Genomic DNA, 18,774 nt, shown 5'->3' with positions numbered 1-18,774 from the left:
GGTCGACCATTATCAAAGGTGCTATGGACTTTGAAGAAGCATGAGTATAGGGCGAAAGGGACAAACGAGCCAAGCAGAAGGCACGTCAAGCAAATCCTCATTGTGACCATCTTCCATCTGGAAACCTATGTCCTCACTGTGGGAGGCTGTGTGGATCCAGAATTGGCCTCAACAGTCACTTACGGACCCACCATTAAAGACCTTATCTTGGAAGACAATCTTACTCGGCCACGAGTGATCGCTAATGACAAATGACTCCAACACTGAGGCAACTGAGCTCTCTCCATTAAGTAAAAGGGAATCTCAAACACATTCATTATTTCGTTTTGTTGAAAGGTAATCAGTTCAGTGACCAATATTCTCAGCCATGATGTTTTTATGTCATGGATTGTTTGGGGATTTGGGTCCCAAACCCTGACTACCAGCACCAGAGACAGTTAATTAAGTCTCAAAGCAATCAGGAATATAGTTTGAGTAGATAGTTATTTATGAAAAATGTGACTCTTTTTTACTTATGATTTATACAGTACATGTCAGAGCGCTTCATGCACAATATTTTAGTAATCCCAAGTGACTTACAAGATAGGCCAGTATTATTATCCTCCGATGCGGATGGGGTGGGGGGCCCAATCCACATTTCCAGAGGGCGTGGAAAATCCTGTTGGCACCCTAGATCTTCCTCCGTACACTAAAACAATACTGCATGAAAATAGAGAGTGTAATACTTGAAGGCACAACTACACAGGACTCTCAATGTGCTCAAGATTCTACATATCCAATCCCTACAGCCCACATATGTATTGGATGATAGTTAGCTTGAATGAAGTAATACTGTACAGATGTATATAATCCAGCTAAATTCTAGGCATCCTCACAAGTAAGTCCCACTAAACGGCACAACAGAACTTATCTGCTACATTTATATCTTACTCTTCAATCAATTGGTTTATATATCATATTAAGATATATAATAAAAATGATACGAAATCAGAATAAAACCAGACAGAAATAAGGCAACCAGCAATTAAAAGCCACATACTAAATTGCTTAACAGTGCATGGAAACTCAGAAGTCCCACTCAGTTCAGTGGGGCTTACTCTAGAACTCAAAACTTTAAAAGTCTTCAGAACGAAAGGTCTTACTCCCAAGCAAGCATGGATGGCATTGCTACGTTACACTGATAACTCCAAAGTCTATTTGTCTATTCTTCCATAATGTGCATGTTTGTTGCTTCCTCCCCACTGAGCCTTAGAGTAAACCATAAAGGTTTCTGGGCCTAAACAAGTGTTTCCAGTATCTCCTGACTAACAATAACCTAACGTTTAGATACACAGAATTTAGGCACATTGGAGGGTTTTTAATTGTTATTTTAAAAGGATGTGCCACTATGAAACCTGAATAGATTGTTACATGGCTGCTCAATCAGATTTTCTACTTCCTATAAATTATCAGCCAAATTGATGCCAAATGTTAATTGTTCTTCTGGGGTCACTACATCCAACATTTAAAAAATAATAATCAAGTGTATCATAGAGCTGTGGGTGTATGTTTGTGCTTGTACAGACCATGCTTTGATAGCTAGGGTATTCCTTAGGAAAGCACAGTCTGCCTCCTCTTTCACTCTTTGCTTTTGTTGCTTTGCTTTTCCTCTTTGTTGCCTTCAAGGGCTGTGCCTGGTTTTCCCTCCCTCTTTCCAATCCAATGATGTTCCTCATTTTTTCTCCCCTCCTCAGTTCCGTTTTATTAGCTATTTTGGAAGAAGAGGCCTTTGAGGGCTGTTGGTGTCTCCATGGCAGCAGTCCAATAATACAGCAGATGACAAATTAGGTGGGTGAAGAGTTGAAGTGGATTAAGCGGCCGCCTTTGTCTAGCTCACCACAATCCAGTTTCATCCCCTCCAGGTGAAACTAAGCATGCAATGATAAAAACTGTACATTTTACACTTCAGTCCTCTTGTCACTGAATTATGGATCTCTTAAACATATGTTTACATGCCTGCAGGTCTTCAAATTTGTTAGTCCTCCGTCACACAACCGCTCCTAAGCTCAGAACTCATACTGCTTTCTGAAGTTAAAGCTCTGACTTGGCTACAACAATTCCTTCCTGCCTTTTTGTCCTGGATGCAAGATGAGATTGGGCTCCAACCCTCCATTTTAAAAAGCTGTGCCTATAGCCAATCTGGTTTGGGGCCAGCCCAGTCCATTTTGTCATTCTGAGCAGCTTCACAGCACAATGCCTTGTAATGTTGCAGAATATGCTGGCTTGCACTCCTTGGATTTCATAGGGTTGCTTCACTGGTGCCTTAAATATTGCCACCCCAAGGCCCAAACAAACCCTGTACACTTGTTGGGCTAGCTGTGTTTTGAGAATCTGCTACAGTGATGTGTTCACAGTGACTCTGCAATATCCACAGACCTGCAATCAAAAGAGATAGAAGTTTGTGGTGGGTCCCTAGAAAAGTGGCAGAAAACTGGTAGCTTGGGGGACAGGTTGCAAGAAAACATCTGAAGATTTTACTATGTTTTTTCTGTTCCAAATGCTTCACCCTTCTTCAGTGCAGTTTGGCATTATGGCCATTTTGACCTGGCCCTTTGTAAGCTGATAAAACTCTGGCTACACATATCCCCCTATTAGTATGCTTTTCGTGCTGGAATCACATAAGTGGTTCAGCCAATAAGCATTCTTCCCCCAGTTGCTTTATACAGCTTTTGTTGTGTATATTAAATAATGTATTAAAATTGCTCAAGCCTGATTAGGCCCATGATTAGCTGCTCCCATTTAAACAATATTGTTGTGGGATCAGGAGGTTGGGCAGAAGAAATTTAATGCTACCAAAATGAATGCTTAAAGATAGTCAAACCCACTGGCTAGGTCTGTCTACCTTCCAGACATTGCTGGCTGATTTCTTTCAACAGCTAGATCTTCCTCAAGTATTCCAAGTGGGGTAGGGGGAATATCTCCTTTTCACTTAAGGATTATGTAATCTAGTAGGTCTCTGTGAAAGGGAACTGCAGTTAGCGTCTAGAAGAGACAGTGAGAGACAGGGTATTAGTCTGTAGCAGCCTTTCCCAACCAGTGTGCCTCCAGATGTTGTTGGACCACAACTCCCATCTTTCCTGACCATTGGCAATGCTGGCTGAGGCTGATGGGAGTTGTGGTCCAACAACATCTGGAAGCACACTGGTTGGGAAAGGCTGGTCTGTAGTATCGGGTGGGGGAGAAACAACGAGTCTGTGACATTTTAAAGACTAACTGTATTTATTTTTTTAAAGGTGTAAGGTTCCTACTTTCTTAGATTAATGAGTGAGAATCAGGCAGGGTGGATATATAGTATTGCTATATAGCCAAGACCACCAGAGTAGACACCTGGAGGCCCTGTGAAACCAACCCACCAGTGGCCTGTATTCAGCCTATTCTTATTCCCTGAGGTTAGAGGGAACAGCCAAGAAATCACAGAGATCAAAGGAGTGCTAGACTTCAGGTCACAGCACATCTAGGCGGTGTGGAGCTTGGTTCATACATCAGGTCTGCACTAGAATATAAGGACTCAGTTCAGCCAGTTGTTGGAGAACATTGACTGCTTAGGAGTATTCTGAGGTCCTGCAGATTGCATCCAGCTACTCATTTGTCCTGATAACTGTTTTTTCCAGCTGCCCTACACTGACTTCCCCACAGGTGTTCAGCTGCCTGCTCCCTTCTACCTTGTCTTGACCCATCTTTGCAAGCTGCCAGCAGGCAAAGCATGACAATGTTAGTTAGCATGAAAATGCTAGGCTAGCCATTTCCTGTTAACAAAAGAACGTAAGAAACACCCTTCTGGATCAGATTAAAGGCCTATCTAGTTTAGCATCCTGTTCTCGGTGGCCAACCACATGCCTATGGGAAGCCCACAAGTAGGACATAAGTGCACAGCACTTTTCACGCTTGTGGTCCCCAGTAACTGATCCTGGAGATAATATTTAGCCAACATGATGAATAGTCTTATCCTCCATGTATTTGTCTAATCCCCTTTTAAAGCTGTCCAAGTTGGTGGCCATTACTATATTTTGTGGTAGTGAATTCCATAGTGTAATGACGCACTGTGTGAAGCAATAATTTCTTCAGACTTTCCTGAATCTTTCAACATTTAGCTTCATTGGAGGACCTCAGGTTCAAGTATTACAACAGAAGGGGAAAAAATCTTTCTATCCATTTTCTCCACAGTATGATTAGTTGTATACACCCCCACCTCCGTATTCACCGAATGTCAGTGACAGATGCAAACTGCATCAAATTTCTCCCCCACCTGGGACTGCAAGACTTGGATGTACAGCATATACTTACATAAAGACGACATTGATGCAATGGTAATATTTATTTAGTTCATTAAAAACATTTTTACCCCATTCTTCAGTTAAGAAGGCTCCCACAGGTGCTCACATCAATAAAAACAAGACAGTCTCACTCACAGAATTATGGGATCGATGTCATCACCATCCATCACATCTCAGGTACGAGAATCCCACGAATCAATTGCCCAGCTGTTTTGGAGAGGCAACAAGGACTTGAGCCAGACTGACCTTTGGTCTAATCTAATCAAGCAAACTCTTTTATGTTCTGAGCGTTAGTAGTAGTTGCATCTTAACAGTAATTCGTTAAGTAATCTCAGGCGTGCAATACACTCTGTTCTTGCAGTAATTAGGAGACACGCGGAATACACCCCTTCTTTTTTTTGCAGAAGTGGAAATCAGGCTGAAACAGCTACATTGTTTCCGGTGCCCAAATATATTTCTTTTTCAACTTCTGAGTAGGCCCCTTATGCTAAGGACACATGAACTCCCGCACGAGTCTGTTTCCCTGCTGATGGGAGCAGCCAGATGCCTCCACATAGCTCTTCGGCAGCGACCCCAAGCCCCGGCCTGACCTCCCCTGCAGATCGTCCCGCCCCCTCTTTGCACAAGTCAACCTTCCCTTCTAATCTTCCTTTCACCTCAGAGACACAGCCCCGCCAACCAGTGAGGCTAGAAGCCATCGCCACGGCAACTCCACTTGGCCAATCTTAAGTGGTCCAGCCCATACTTTCTACTTGTCCAATTGTGGGGTGCTTCTTAGAACGCTGTCCAATAGAAAACCGCAGTTGTGCCCTTCTAGGGAATAGGAAAAAACCGACCCAATCGGCGAAGGGCTTTTGCTTCCCTTTGCCCAATGGAAAGCCACGCTGGTGTAGTCCTGATGCCACAGGAACCGAGTTAGGCCAAACCCGGCGGCTGCCGCCTGCTCTGTGGGTTTCACCCGGGCGGCGTTTGCTGCCTTGGCCTTTGTCCCTCTTAGGCTCTCTTTTCTGTCGCCTCCATCTCCTCCTTTCCCCCCCTCCCCGCCCGGCGGTCCCCCCGGCAGCGTCCAGGATCCAGCTGCTCGCCGTGTGCTGCTTCCCCAGCCTTGTAGCTGGCCTCGCGGTGCCTCTGGCAGCGCCGCCCCCCCTTGCGGGGGCTTTGGCTCTGCCGGGGGAGGAGGGGAATTAATACTGCCGCGGCCGGACTCTTCTCCAGGCCCCCTCCCCTCACTCCCCCCTCCCCCAACACCATAGGCGGCTCAGGAACCAAGATGTCCAACCGAGTGCTCTGCCGGGAGGCCAGCCACGCCGGCAGCTGGTACACGGCCTCAGGTACGGACTGGGGTACAAGCCTCAATGGGCGGCGGGTGTTTCTAGGGCCTGCGGCGGGGACAGGACGGGCTGGGCGGCTCAATCGGAACAAGGCAGAGGAGTCGGGCTGAATTACCCCGCACAAGGTCGCCCTTTCATATTTTTGTAGACAGGCTTGAGACTTGCGACTTATGCATGAAAATCCGTGTATAAATGGTCGAAACAAATTAATTAAAAGCTCTGCATTGTCTCGGAGTAACGTAACTGCCCGGTGTCATACTCGAGATCGTTACAGCGCGGTTCTCTGCTTTGAAAAGGTGGTCCAGACTCAACTTCATACCAGGAATGAAAACCTTTTTTTGGGAAGCGAGGGGAAGATCAAGAGTGCTTTATGGTAACTAATCCGTGATAAATCCTGTGGAGTTAACTTAGTTTGTGTTTCAAGAATAGTGGAAAACAATCTCGTGGTACCTTAAAGACAACAGATTTATTGTGGAATAAGTTTTTGTGACCCAGTCTCTTCCTATCTTCCTCTTCATCAGATACAGCGATCTGATGAAGCGGCCTGTAACCCACGAAAGCTGGCTCAGTAAGGTTGCAATCCTACATAAACTTGCCCTATGAGCTCCACAGGTCTTACTTCTGAGTACGTATCCATAGGATCGTGCTGTAAGGCTGTCGGCTGTTTCCCCACCATACATTTAAAGCACATTACTTCCCCCAAAGAATCTTGGGAACTGTAGCTTAAGAGTGTTGGGAATTGTGGCTCTGTGAGGAGTAAACTACAGTTCCCAGGATTCTTTGGGGAAGCCATATGCTTTAAATGTATGGTATATATGCAGCGTTAAGGTACAGCTAGACCCTTGTGTGTGTGCGTGTTTAATAGGCGTTAGAAACTCGGGGGGCGGGATGGGAAGAGAACCGTTTGCAAAACCATCCGGCGTTGCTTTGCAAGGAAGTTGGGTGGCAGCGCCGATCGCGGAGTGGAAACTAGCGCCGATTGTGTTGAGAAGGAGGCTTTCCCTGTTCCTCATTTGCCCGGGCAGGTGGGCCGTTAACTGAATCAGCACTTTCCGCCTGGTATTTTGAGGCCCTTTTCTAGAACCTCCGTTTGCGTTCGGCCTTTGCCCTCCATAAGCTGGCGTAGAAGGATTCCCGGCCTGCTCCCTAGAGGGGAGATCAGCGCCTGGAGAAAGGCTGTTCCATGAGGTCGACCGGGGAAATAGCTGGGCTGGTTCTTATTCACTGTGTACCCTCACTTTGAGGAAGCAGCGCCTTTCGGGCCAAGTGCCTGTGAAAAAACCAAGAGAAGACTCTCCTGGTAGTTTGGGAAATGGCAAAGATCTGAAGTGTGTGAATGAAAAGGGGTCATTTAGGGTAATGCGGGGGAGGGGGAAGAAATGGATTATGGGAGCGCAGCAACTGTCACTGGATCAGGCTAGTAGGCATTTTGTCAGGTCCGGCATCTTTTACCGCCTACTGGATTGATGTTTACATTTACATATAATCTTTGCAGTTTATGAAACCCCTGTGAAAGGTGCTCGCCATTCCTCTTGGGAAGAACAAAGGGTTTAATGGCTGTCTGTTTATAGAAACGACTTTGTTTCTCCATACTTGCATTTTTAAATCATAAAGGCACAGAAAATGTGGGGGAGATGATGCTTTTAGCGGTGCTTCTGGATGTCACTTGTTTTCAGGTACCATCTAAAAAGAACAAACAACACTGGAGATGTGAGTCTTTCCCCCTTTTGTTTCTTCTGGCCTTTCTGAAGAAATGCTGTGTGCAGAGCTGCCCTCTGCAGGATAGAAGGTGTACATTCCCCAGAACGGGATTTCTTCCTATGTATACCTTGCGCAGCAACCACAGATTTCACTTGGCCCTATAAAATTAAAAATTAAAAACTTAAAAGGCAGAAACAAAACCAACACTTCAAATAGCTTGTTAATTTATGCTTATAATGTAAATCATTTTGGGTTGCCTCATGGGAAGCGATTCATTAAATGCAATTAATAGTAATATGTTCTTACCTGAAAAGTGTGATGTTGAGAGAGGAGGTTGGAGCAAGTTTGACAGGCATACGCACATTGCACCTGGCTCGTTGTTACTCATTAGCTGCATATCTGGAGTCAAGAATACTCATCTACATGCTGCTTGTTAGCAACTGTGTTGGATGTCTTAACTTCTGGAAATCATTCTTAACTGTTTGTTATGTTTGGGCTTGTTTAGTTTTTATCACATAAAACCACATAACTCTTTGCCCTATCTGCTGGGGAAAGGACAAAGGATGATTATTTCAAACTAGAAAGGTAAATTTAGGGTGCAATATGTTAGGGGTGTGCATCTACTTTGGAGGAAGCCTGAATCAAGAACTGAAGCTGGGTGCTTCAGAGTGATTCAGGCCTTTTCTGAACCAGCTCAAAGCAAATCTGAGTTTTCCTGAAGCTTTATGTCTGCCTTGGACAATGCAGATACTCAGATAATCACAAACTGGCAATTATTGCATCCCCCTCCTTCCATTTCCCTCCAGCATTTCATAAAAGAAAAATGTCAGGGAGAGTACAGGGAGAGGTGAGATTGTAGCTTTGTCACTGTAATCTCTAGCTTCCGACCAGGGAATACCTTTGAGGGTTCTCCTTTTAAATTCCAATCACAGTGCTTGTGGAAGGGATGTAGAAGGAAATTGTCAGTTGGTATCAATGAAGCAGAAGACAAAAAGCTTCAAACTTATTCATTCCTAATTCCCTATCCCCCATATCTACTCTTCTGAAACGTTGCAGGTTATTTATCTAAGAGCAGCTTTATGACGCATACCATTTTCATACACCTTTTTCAAAAAACCCACAGTGGAACAAATATCTTCCACCCTTGTAATTAATAATAATAAAATTATTTTGTCACTTATTAATATTTAGACTTGTTTTTGTTTTTGTAAGTTTTTTGGTGTTGGCCTTCCTTGGTTTTGGTGATCGTTTTGTTTTATGTGAATGAAAATTTTCAATAGTTGAACTTTATAGTTGATTTATTCCCTGATTGGATGTTTAAATTGAGCATGTTTTGGCCGTTTAAATTACACATGACTGTGTAACTGAGATGAGAAATTTATAGTGTTGCTATATTTATGCTTTATGTGATTTATCTCTGCCATGGGACAAAATGGTAAAGTGCAGATTACAAAAAAAATAGTTAATTGATTACTTGGTATTTTTGTTTTGATTCTGGTTTACCTGTTTAATATTGGTCAAGGGCAGCATATACTACCTTCTTAAATCAAATAGCAGCTGAATCCCATAATGGATCTGATTCTAAAGGCAGCGATGAGTCTAGTTCTGTTATCTTTTCAAGGCTTAAAAGATTTAGGCTAAAACCCATATACTTAAGAAGGGGGCTTTCTACAAACTCCTTCTCTAGGAGCAAGTACCCTTCCCTCTCTGGCAAGTATGTCTGCCAAGTACAAAGTTCCTGTCTTGCAAGCTCTCAGTCCATTGCAACTAGCCTTACTGTCTTCAAAACTTCTGGGACACAATTCAGGGTAGAGATAGGGTTGGTCTTTCACCTGGGTATTTCATTCTCTGACTCTAGTCACAGCTACCCCAAACTCAGCTCCATACTTGCTGACTGTGTCTTTCCTTGGGGCACATTAATTAGTCGTGGTGGGACCAATAGTAGCAGGAGCAGCTCAGATTCAACAGCCAGTTTTAACAGTGGGAGCAAAAAGAAAGAAGCCTGAAAAGCTATTGCTTCTTCTGTTTCTCCCAGCATATCTGAGGAACCTGCCTTTTATTTTACCTGGTTTCTCATGTTCTCTTCCTCCAGAGAGCTGCAGCTGTGCCTCTTGGTTGATTGCCATTTGGATAAGGCTGAGGCAGCATCTCCACCAGAAGCAGGACCTAGCATGCAGATTCATGGGCAGGGTCTGAGTTGGGTCTGGAGAGTTGGGAAGCTTGATGGGGAGGAAGAAACCTCATTGTGTAGCAGGGTGAAGTGAGGGAAAAGATGCCTCCCATCCACAAGTTCTCTGTGCACATCAGAGATCAGAAGGAGGAATTTGTGGACTCTTGTAGACTAGAGCAGCTTCAACCTAGTAATGAACAACTATGACTCTTCAAAAAGCAGACAACAGCATGGTTGAAACAGAGAGATCCATGTCACCTTTATGAAGCAGGCAGATCTACTTTGTCCTATGCTGTCCACTGAATGCGTTTATCAAATTGCAGCTTCTAGCAGGTGTAACAATGGATTTAAAACTGAATTGTGTTGCCCTACTCATAAGTATCCAAACCTGCTGGATGTATTGCTGAATACACACATTTCCTGCTCTTGGGAACTGGCAGTAAACCAAAGAAGGCTGAACAGGCAGGCTAGACAGGTTTGCTGGGGACTCCTGCTTACGCTACAGAAAAATTGAGTGTGAGCTTAACAGTTACAAGAGAAACTTGTATACGCCAGCCCATTTTGCTACAGCAAATGCTTATTAATTTTCAAACCATAAAGTGATGTTCAAACATAAATTTTGTTTAAAGAACAAATTCCTCTGGATCTTAAAGATGACCAGATTTATTATAGCACAAGCTTGTATGGGCAGCCTACTTCATCAGATGCATTATGGTAAAAAATATTGTAGATATGGGTCAGAAGGCCGTGAAATACTAGCGTATCAGTCTTTGACAGTTCTGTGTGAAGCTTATATGTATGCAAGATAAGCATAGTGGCCATTCTCAACAACAGTTATAGGTGGTGGTTGTATCTCAAAGGGAAGTACTGAGCAACAGTGATGTGGGGTGGAAAATTTACAGTGCTTTATTCTATGAAAAATTGTCCATTTCATAAGTTCATTAGTAACAATGAAAGGATGCTAATTACAAATACAATATTAGGCAAGCTTGGCAGTTTCAAAGTTATTAGCTTTGTTTACTATAAGTAAAATAAACATGCTAAATGAAGTCACTGTCTTAGGGTTCTGATGCAAACTGAATCTTTTTCTATGCAAGTTAATCTGTGCAAACTGCCCGGTGATGGGGAAGAAAGGAGGGAAACCAACTTGACTCGTGAGTATACTGAGAGCAGCTGAAACTGTTCAATAATTTTTTTCCCACCTGCTTGGTTTGTGTAGCCAGGCATTGTTAAAGGAACTGGTGATGAGGTGAGGCAATGCCAGTACTTGAGTACCATGAAGGCATTCGATATCAAGTGAATAGTGAAGACTGGGTGGAGTGCACGGAAACTACCAAGCTTTGGAGAAACAAGCCATGATTTATTTGCTCATCTATGAAACAACTAGTGATTAGTTCAACAAACCATAGTTAAAACTATGGCTCAGCATTATGCAGCCACTGAATTTGCAGCCACTGAATTTGGTTTTATTCTGAATTTAATTTGCTTATGTTAGAAACTACAGCCTTGAAAATGAAAGATCATTTGGAGTGGGCTGGGTTTTAGAGTATAAACAGTGTGTCAGAACAGTTTTGTATCCTGTTTTTGCCATTAATGTACTTGAGAGCTACTGTTTTTTGCTTTGTAACTTCTGACCAAAGAAATGGTGGATAAAATGTCTTCCAGAGGTTGTCAAAGCTTCTGTTGTGCAACTGAAATCCATTTTAAATAAGCTGCTGCCTCTTATGTATCAGTGTATGTTCATTGCAGGGAAATTCTGGCTCTGAATCCAGCACCTTGGCCATTTAGCCACAGACTAGCGTATAACTGGGTATTTTGCCTTAAGGCTGCAAGTCAGGGAGTGCATCTCTGGCTGTTGTATTTTGGAATCCTTGGCAGGTCTATTTCTGGCACTTCGGGTTTCCCCTTGGCCCAGAGTGGGTGACCAGGTTTAAGAGGTGGTGGCAGTCTGCTGGGAGGAAGGATGGGATATAAATAAAATAATAAATAAATAAAATAAATAACTCGGCCCTGGGTCGTGCCTGGCCAGGATAAATTACCCTGGGTTTGAGAGTTGACCCTGGCAGAGTTTTTTACAATCTGTATTAAATGACTTGTTTTTGTTTCTTCATTGTACTGTTTTGAAGTAATTGTTTTAAATATAAATACTTTTGTGTGTGTGTTTACACGGAAAAGTATTATATTTCAGAAGTAAATCTTTCAGTAAGCTTCTGTGTTTGTGTGTATAAAATTTGAATGTTTTGATGCTAGCAGTGTAATGCATAGATTCAGTCTCTTAATACTGAGCCAAAAGTTCTCTAATGAGAACTTTCAACTCAGTGTGGGGGTGAAGTTGCTGGTCATAGCTCACCCCTGAGATTTGGGCTGTTCGTGGTTCTTTGTTTGTGCTGCTGCTACAGATGGAGGCAGCAGTGGAGCTTCTCTTGGCAGCTGCCTGCCAGTAGGCACATTTCCTCACCCTACCCTAGAGCCCCATCAGAATGGCAATTGTTCCTGAAGCATTTGTGGGGAAATGGTGACCACCACAGCTATCAAGAGAAGCTCTCCTATTGCTGCTTGTGGCAAGAGCACAGAAAGGGGTGGGGTGAGAAAATACCAGTGCAACAAGTAAGTAGCCAAAAAAAGCCGCCCCGAATTTGCCAGCTGTGAACGGGGTGAACAATTGTGTGTAAGGGGATGGTAGTAAATCAGATCATGCACAGATATATTGGTGCCACTTCTGAATGTGAAATACACAGATTCCACTCTTGGAGATGTGGATAGTTCATCATTCATGTTCTAGTTTGGGGATTAGGAGCATGAAAACGCTCCTTTTTTGAATAAGCATAATGTATACTTATGCCGTACCAAACCAAATGCCCCTGAGATCCTTCAGAGAGTTCTTAACACTAGCATCCCAAGAAGTCTATAGGTAGGTCAAATTAGATGGGTGCCTAACTGTCCCAGCATTTCCACTGGGACTGGGATATTTTAAAACAATGAATCGCTAGCTGCCATTGCACTCTTAGCAGTGCAGTAGGACAAACATTTTGAGAGGGCAATATCTAACTGGGCTACCAAGTTACCAATTTGCTACCTCCCAATCTTTGCCCACTCAAGCACCTAGAGATTCCTGCTTGGAGAGCAGGGATCATGCCTTAACTGAGAAGACGAAGACAAAATACAATTTTGGTAAAATACAATTAGTTCTTTAGTTAAACTAATCTGATCTGAACCAGTGTATCTATATGTGAAAGAATTAAGGGTTGTATCTAACTTAATCATGGTGTGCAAAATGACTTCTGTGAGTGGAATGAAATCCCCCCCCCCTCCGGAGCAGATTTGGGGATGTGGAGGGAGAAACGAGAAGTTCCTCTGTGCTTGCAGAAATTGTCCTAAGTTTATTAATCAAAACATACAGAAAAGAAAGCTGCAGTCACTTCAATAAACAAAGAAAATGTTGGCTCTAACTCTTACGATTGTTTCGCCAGGCAGTATAATAGGCAGGTAGTTCATCTCTTGGATGCTGCAGAATTACAATTTTAGGAGGCAGTAGTTTAATCAGGAATCAAATATTTCTCTCTACTCCAGGATGCACAGTTTCTGTAGCTGAGGACAAAACCAATGGACTAGTTTCATATTATGATTTCATATTGCTTGTGAAATTAATGCACATTGCTTCCTACAAGATATAGGGATGATACAACAGTCAATAAACATGACCCTTGGGAGGGAATTATGTGAATTTGGACTTTCTACATACTCCCTCTCTCTGTGACAACACCTTTGTTTTTGTTTTCTTGAAAGCTTCCAAAGAGGTGCCTCGTATTAGCAGGTGTGAACCTGTGTAGTCTGCTAAAATTTGCTTGAAATTTAGATTTGTTTTCTAGCTGTGTATTCTAAGACTGCCTCAATGAAAAATGTACTGAAGCAGACTTTAAAAACAGTAGTGCTAAAACCCCTGGTGTGAACCAGTTTATCAGGATGTGAGGGCTGCAGGTGATGAAATGGTGCAATAGTAGGTGTCCTCCCAACTCCCTGCAGCCCCTCCATCTTGTGTTATCCCACAGGCAGCCATGATGCAACGAATCTCATTGGAGCAAATATTTTATGGGAGGTGTCTGTCTCTCACACCTATACAGGGAGGAAAAGATATCACAGTGTATGGCAACTGCTTTCCAGTAGCCAAGTCCAGGAACGATGGCAGCAGTAAAAAAAGGGCAGCCTTAGTTTAGAAATGAGAATTGCCAAACCAAATGGATGCCCATATCCGTGGTAGATTATTTGTGGAGAGCTGGTACTTAAAAGACTTGAGGCACAGGCCCAGAACACAAATTTGAATAAGATTTGCATTTACTGATTTATATGTTTAGATGTCAATGTAGGCAACCTTTCAGAGAGGAAGACAAACAAACCGTAGCTCTTGTTGTCAGGATTTATTTGAGCTATAGGGTGTCAATAGAATTTCCTGAATCTGTAAATAGATTGGGGCCTACATCCCACCACAGTCTATTGGAAGACTTTGGGGCAAATTTGACAGGTGGGCGATGTTGCCCACCTGCCCATCACCTGATGTCACAATGAAGTCAGGTGATTAGGTGCTTTGAAGTCCTGAAGTTGGGACTTCAAAGCACCACCCACACCTCAGACGTTGGATGTGCAAGGGAGCTTCCTGTGGGTTACTCCCTCATGCACCTGATCCAGCAGGCTTTGGCTCTGTCACTCATCAGCAGATGGGTGGTAGAGCTGAACCCTGCTTTCCCTTGCCAATGCATAATCAGAAGTGCACTTTGAGACTCCTGATTTGTGCATTGGCAGTTGTCTCTATTTGCCCCTTACCTGATGTCACATATCAGGTGGGCATGCTTTGGGGAAAATGGCCTTGCAGGCTAAATTTGAACCTCTGGTGGGCCAAGTTTGGTCCATGGGCTGGAGGTTTCCTACCCTTGATCCAATGGCAAGAACTGCTGCTTATGTATATGTTAAAACAAAAACAAGTCTTGTCCAACATCTTTGGCGCATGTGCATGCACACCCGATTCCCACCTCATCAAGCTATTGCATGTACTTACAAATCTCCTGCTGCCAGTTCATACTGCCGTTTGGTGCCTGCACCACCCCCTAACAGCATCCCTGATAGAGGGACAAAATAAAAACCTTGGTAGCATCAATTCTAGAGTCTTCTCAATTTCATGCCATACCTGTGTAAATATACAAATAAGTTGTTAGTCGTAATGAATCATTAAATAAGTTATAGCTTCAATGAATATCACAAGCTGAATATGAGCCAACAGTGCAATGTGTCTACAAAAAAAGCAAATGCTATATTAGGCTGCATTAACAGAAGTATAGTTTCCAAATCGCGTGAAGTATTAGTTCCCCTCTATTCAGCACTGGTTAGGCCTCATCTTGAATACTGCGTCCAATTCTGGTCTCCACACTTCAAGAAGGATTCAGAGAAAATGGGACGGGTTCAGAGGAGGGCAACAAAGATGATCAGGGGACTGGAAACAAAGCCCTATGAGAAGAGACTGAGAACTGGGCATGTTTAGCCTTGAGAAGAGAAGACTGAGGGGAGATATGATAGCGCTCTTCAAGTACATGAAAGGTTGTCACATAGAGGAGGGCCGGGATCTCTTCTCGATCGTCCCAGAGTGCAGGACACGGAATAATGGGCTCAAGTTGCAGGAAGCCAGATTTCGACTGGACATCAGGAAAAACTTCCTAACTGTTGGAGCCATACGACAATGGAACCAATTACCTAGAGAGGTAGTGGGCTCTCTGACACTAGAGGCATTCAAGAGGCAGCTGGACAGCCATCTGTCGGGAATGCTTTGATTTGGATTCCTGAATTGAGCAGGGGGTTGGACTTGATGGCCTTATAGGCCCCTTCCAACTATTCTATTCTATGATTCTATGAATACACTTATAATTTATCTTTCCTTGTTGATATTCGATATCTTGGAAACAGACACTTCTCTTTAGTTTTTAAAATTATCCTTATGGTGTAGTTTGCTTAAGTGTGTATTTATGGGACTTACTGTGTTAATGAAGCAATCCTCTTCTGAATTTGTTTTTGGCAGCAGTAGCTCTTGGCACAACTGAATGCATTGGGGGACACAGCACTGGGAGGGGATGTTACAGAAAGATTGGAAAGGGTGAAAATGGAATGCAGATTTTCTCCTAGACCAGAAAATACTGAGCTAGTTTCATCTGGGCTGAAATAGGTTATGTGTGAGTATATACAAAGCTGAAATCAAACTAGCTTCTGTTTGTTAGTAGGCCGGTTAATGTATAAGTGTTTCTCAACTCATTTAAAATGTTGTTAACGTTTCTGTCATGCTTCCCTGTGAGATATCAAACATGCTTCTGTTAAAAATGACATTTGCACTGTTTAAAGGTACCATCTTTGAAGCCGTTAGGCCCTATTTACATGTAACAGTAAGCCATAGTTAGAAACAATGGCCTACTGTAAACAAACAATATGCTGGTGCATACTGCTGAAATTGTGCCTGCCCCACTCTTCCCTTCATAGCACTGGCTTAGCGTTACATGCAAACCAGCACTTGTGGTGTGTTTCTCTCTGGCTTCCTTTCATGGTTTGTTTGGACAAAACGTGAACATTGGTTCACACCTAACACTAAGCCAGTGCTGTGGCTTCCTCCTATCTTGGCAGAGAGAGGAGCGGGGCAATCCTGATTTGAGCCGCATGCACCAGAGTGCTACTTGTTCATAGTAAGCTATGGTTTGTTGCTAACTATTGTTTACAGATACATGCAAACCAGGCCATTGTGCTAATTCTAAGGATGGGTCTGCTGGTTTGTTTGTTTTTAAAAAAACAAAACTCTCTTTCTGTAGGACCTCAGCTGAGTGCACAACTGGAAGGTTGGCTTTCTCAAGTACAATCTACAAAGAAGCCTGCTAGAGCCATTATTGCACCGTAAGTTCTTCTCGCATGCTGACCATTTTAAAAGGTCTGTGCAGAATTCTCACATACCAGTATTTGGAACAAAATTGATGATTATGGAAGGGGAGAAAGAGCCTGTTTTATGTTGGATCCTCCAGTTAGCTACCTTGAACCAGCTGGCTCTTTAGGGTCTTTTTCAGAGCCTGAAATGTTCCTCATCTTGGTTTGTGTTGGTTATTCCAGTTAGTTGCCCTGATCAGCTGTTTCTGTGCTGCCATTTAACAGAAAATCTATGAGAATGTTGTGTTGGATCTAGAGGAAGTTAGTCACATTGTAGTTCCATTGAAATCAATGGGATTTAAGTTAATCATAACTGACTTGTTCCATTGATTTCAATGGAACTAAATCATGACTAACTTCTTTGGCGTTAGTCTAGTGCGATTGTCATGTAGTCAATAGGATTTGGCTATGTGATTACATCACCATGGGCAAACTGAGCTAATTCAGAGGGAAGACTATATTATATTACATTACCTTCACTCTAAATGTGTGAACATTTAGCCTCTCTTGAGCCCCTTTCACCAGAGGAGGAAGCATTCTTGTGTCCGTGAAAAGCAGCCTCCCATTCCAGCTACATTGTTTGAAATATTTGAGTAGTCTTCTGAGCAATCTTACACATGATTTTGGTTTAAGAAGTCAAATGCTAATACCTTCAAATTACCACCATCACTTATTGCAGTTTTAGGTCATTAGGTGTGTTCATGCAAGACACTCCTGTGTCTTGCAGTCATAACCTTGATAAGGGTGTATATACATATCTGCTGGCTGAGAGACATGTAAATAAGCTGAGCTGCTTGTTGATTATCAGTGTACCTATGGGGCATGTTGCTTTTATTTGCTGTTGCATTTTTCAAGTGCCAGTTGGGTAATGCTACTTGTCAACTCCTTCAAAACTTCAGCAAAGTCATTATCTATATGGACCACCAATATGCTGACTGTTTCTATACAGGTGTCCCGAAAGTTAATTTTAGACAATGTATCTTTTTTTTCCAGACACGCGGGCTATACTTACTGTGGGTCTTGTGCAGCTCATGCTTACAAACAAGTGGATCCTTCAATCACGTAAGTAGTATTAGAAGATTCTTACAGTACATAAGACAGAACTTGATTTGTATAGATGCTGGCTTTCAAATAAAAGGAAGTTATTTTAGGTAATTAGTTATTTGGTAACTTGCTGCTGCTTTGTCCCAATCCTTGAGGCAGAAATGAACAGCATACTTTGTAGAAAACATGAGCATAGATTAATGCTTTTTGAAGCTGTGTCAAAAGTAAACATTTGCATCTCTTTGTCTTATCCCTGCCCACCCAATACTTGCATTATCTTCTGCATTGTGGTTGCCAACAGGATGCAAAATTGCTTGAGCTCCAGATCACACAACTATGCACATGCATGTGAAGACATTCTCATATAGGATGGAGAGACTTGACTAGCACTGTTCTTCTGATTGCACTAATGTGTTTAAAATGGCCTTGGACAGTGTGCAGTCAGCTTCATATGCTCACCACCCACTGTGTGATTCAGATGCTACTTGATATAGCATCTTACTTAACACGCTACAGTGATAACATTAAAATAAGAGGGATATATTAAAGGTATCCAACTGTGAGCCATTTCTTTTTCCTTCAGTTAGGAGACCCCTTGGTTGGACATAACTGTAGCAGGGAAATAACGGGTGTGTGTGTGTGATATATATGCAGGAAATAATTGATAGTGGAACCATTTAACCTGTCTCTAGCTGTTCGTAAAAGGATTTTTCTGTTGAGTAGATGTTGCTAATATTGCATCTTCTCTGTTAATCACTATCAGACGGAGAATCTTCATCCTTGGGCCTTCCCATCACGTGCCCCTCTCCCGGTGCGCACTTTCCAGTGTGGATATATATAGAACCCCCCTATACGATCTGCGAATTGATCAAAAGGGTAATTGTATACAAAATACACAACTATTGCAGCACACAGGCAAAACTAATTCTTATAAAACAATTAATCCTTTGTGATTTTGCATTTTATCTGGCTTACCTCTAAATATGCTCATAAACTAAAAATAGTATTACTTCCTGTGTCATATCCTAACATGGATCGTTACTTAAGAAAGAGCACTGTTTAGAATTCATGTAGTAAAGGAGTTAATTGAAATGGTTCTGTCTGCTTTGTTGGACTCTTGCTAAGGCACCAGCTCCTCTGCAAGCCCAACTCTGTTATCTGCATTTTGTAGCCCTAGCTTTGTATCTGGATGAAGGTATTTCTCTATATGTTTTCCTCAAAATTTTTAAAAAGAATTGGTTGGCTGGTGTCTTAAGACCTTAGGAATGAA

At 42.6% G+C, this 18,774-nt stretch overlaps 1 protein-coding gene and 1 long non-coding RNA gene across 4 annotated transcripts in view; one reads left to right on the top strand and one right to left on the bottom strand.

Annotated features, from left to right (window-relative positions):
- Window positions 1–469: 469 nt before the first annotated feature.
- Window positions 470–5,341, bottom strand: LOC133383627 (uncharacterized). The gene is made up of 2 exons (XR_009762353.1): window positions 4,449–5,341; window positions 470–2,415 (listed from the first exon to the last, which is right to left on the bottom strand). It is a non-coding gene; the product is annotated as an uncharacterized LOC133383627 (long non-coding RNA).
- MEMO1 (mediator of cell motility 1) overlaps window positions 5,174–18,774 on the top strand; it is a 35,629-nt gene continuing 22,028 nt past the window's right edge. Inside the window, exons 1-5 of one of the 3 annotated variants that reach the window (XM_061624657.1) lie at window positions 10,184–10,229; window positions 10,613–10,669; window positions 16,352–16,433; window positions 17,454–17,522; window positions 18,268–18,380. In XM_061624657.1, the coding sequence (XP_061480641.1) occupies window positions 10,199–10,229; window positions 10,613–10,669; window positions 16,352–16,433; window positions 17,454–17,522; window positions 18,268–18,380 (352 nt within the window). In that variant the 5' untranslated portion in view covers window positions 10,184–10,198. Of the gene's footprint in view, window positions 5,645–5,953; window positions 6,018–10,183; window positions 10,230–10,612; window positions 10,670–16,351; window positions 16,434–17,453; window positions 17,523–18,267; window positions 18,381–18,774 lie in introns of those variants that run through there. The other 2 variants (XM_061624658.1, XM_061624659.1) reach the window with 2 other exon arrangements.

This window comes from Rhineura floridana, chromosome 4 (assembly GCF_030035675.1).
Source record: "Rhineura floridana isolate rRhiFlo1 chromosome 4, rRhiFlo1.hap2, whole genome shotgun sequence".
NCBI lineage: Eukaryota > Metazoa > Chordata > Lepidosauria > Squamata > Rhineuridae > Rhineura > Rhineura floridana.
Note: the sequence above shows the minus strand (reverse complement) of the source record. Positions and strands in the feature narration are given on the sequence as shown.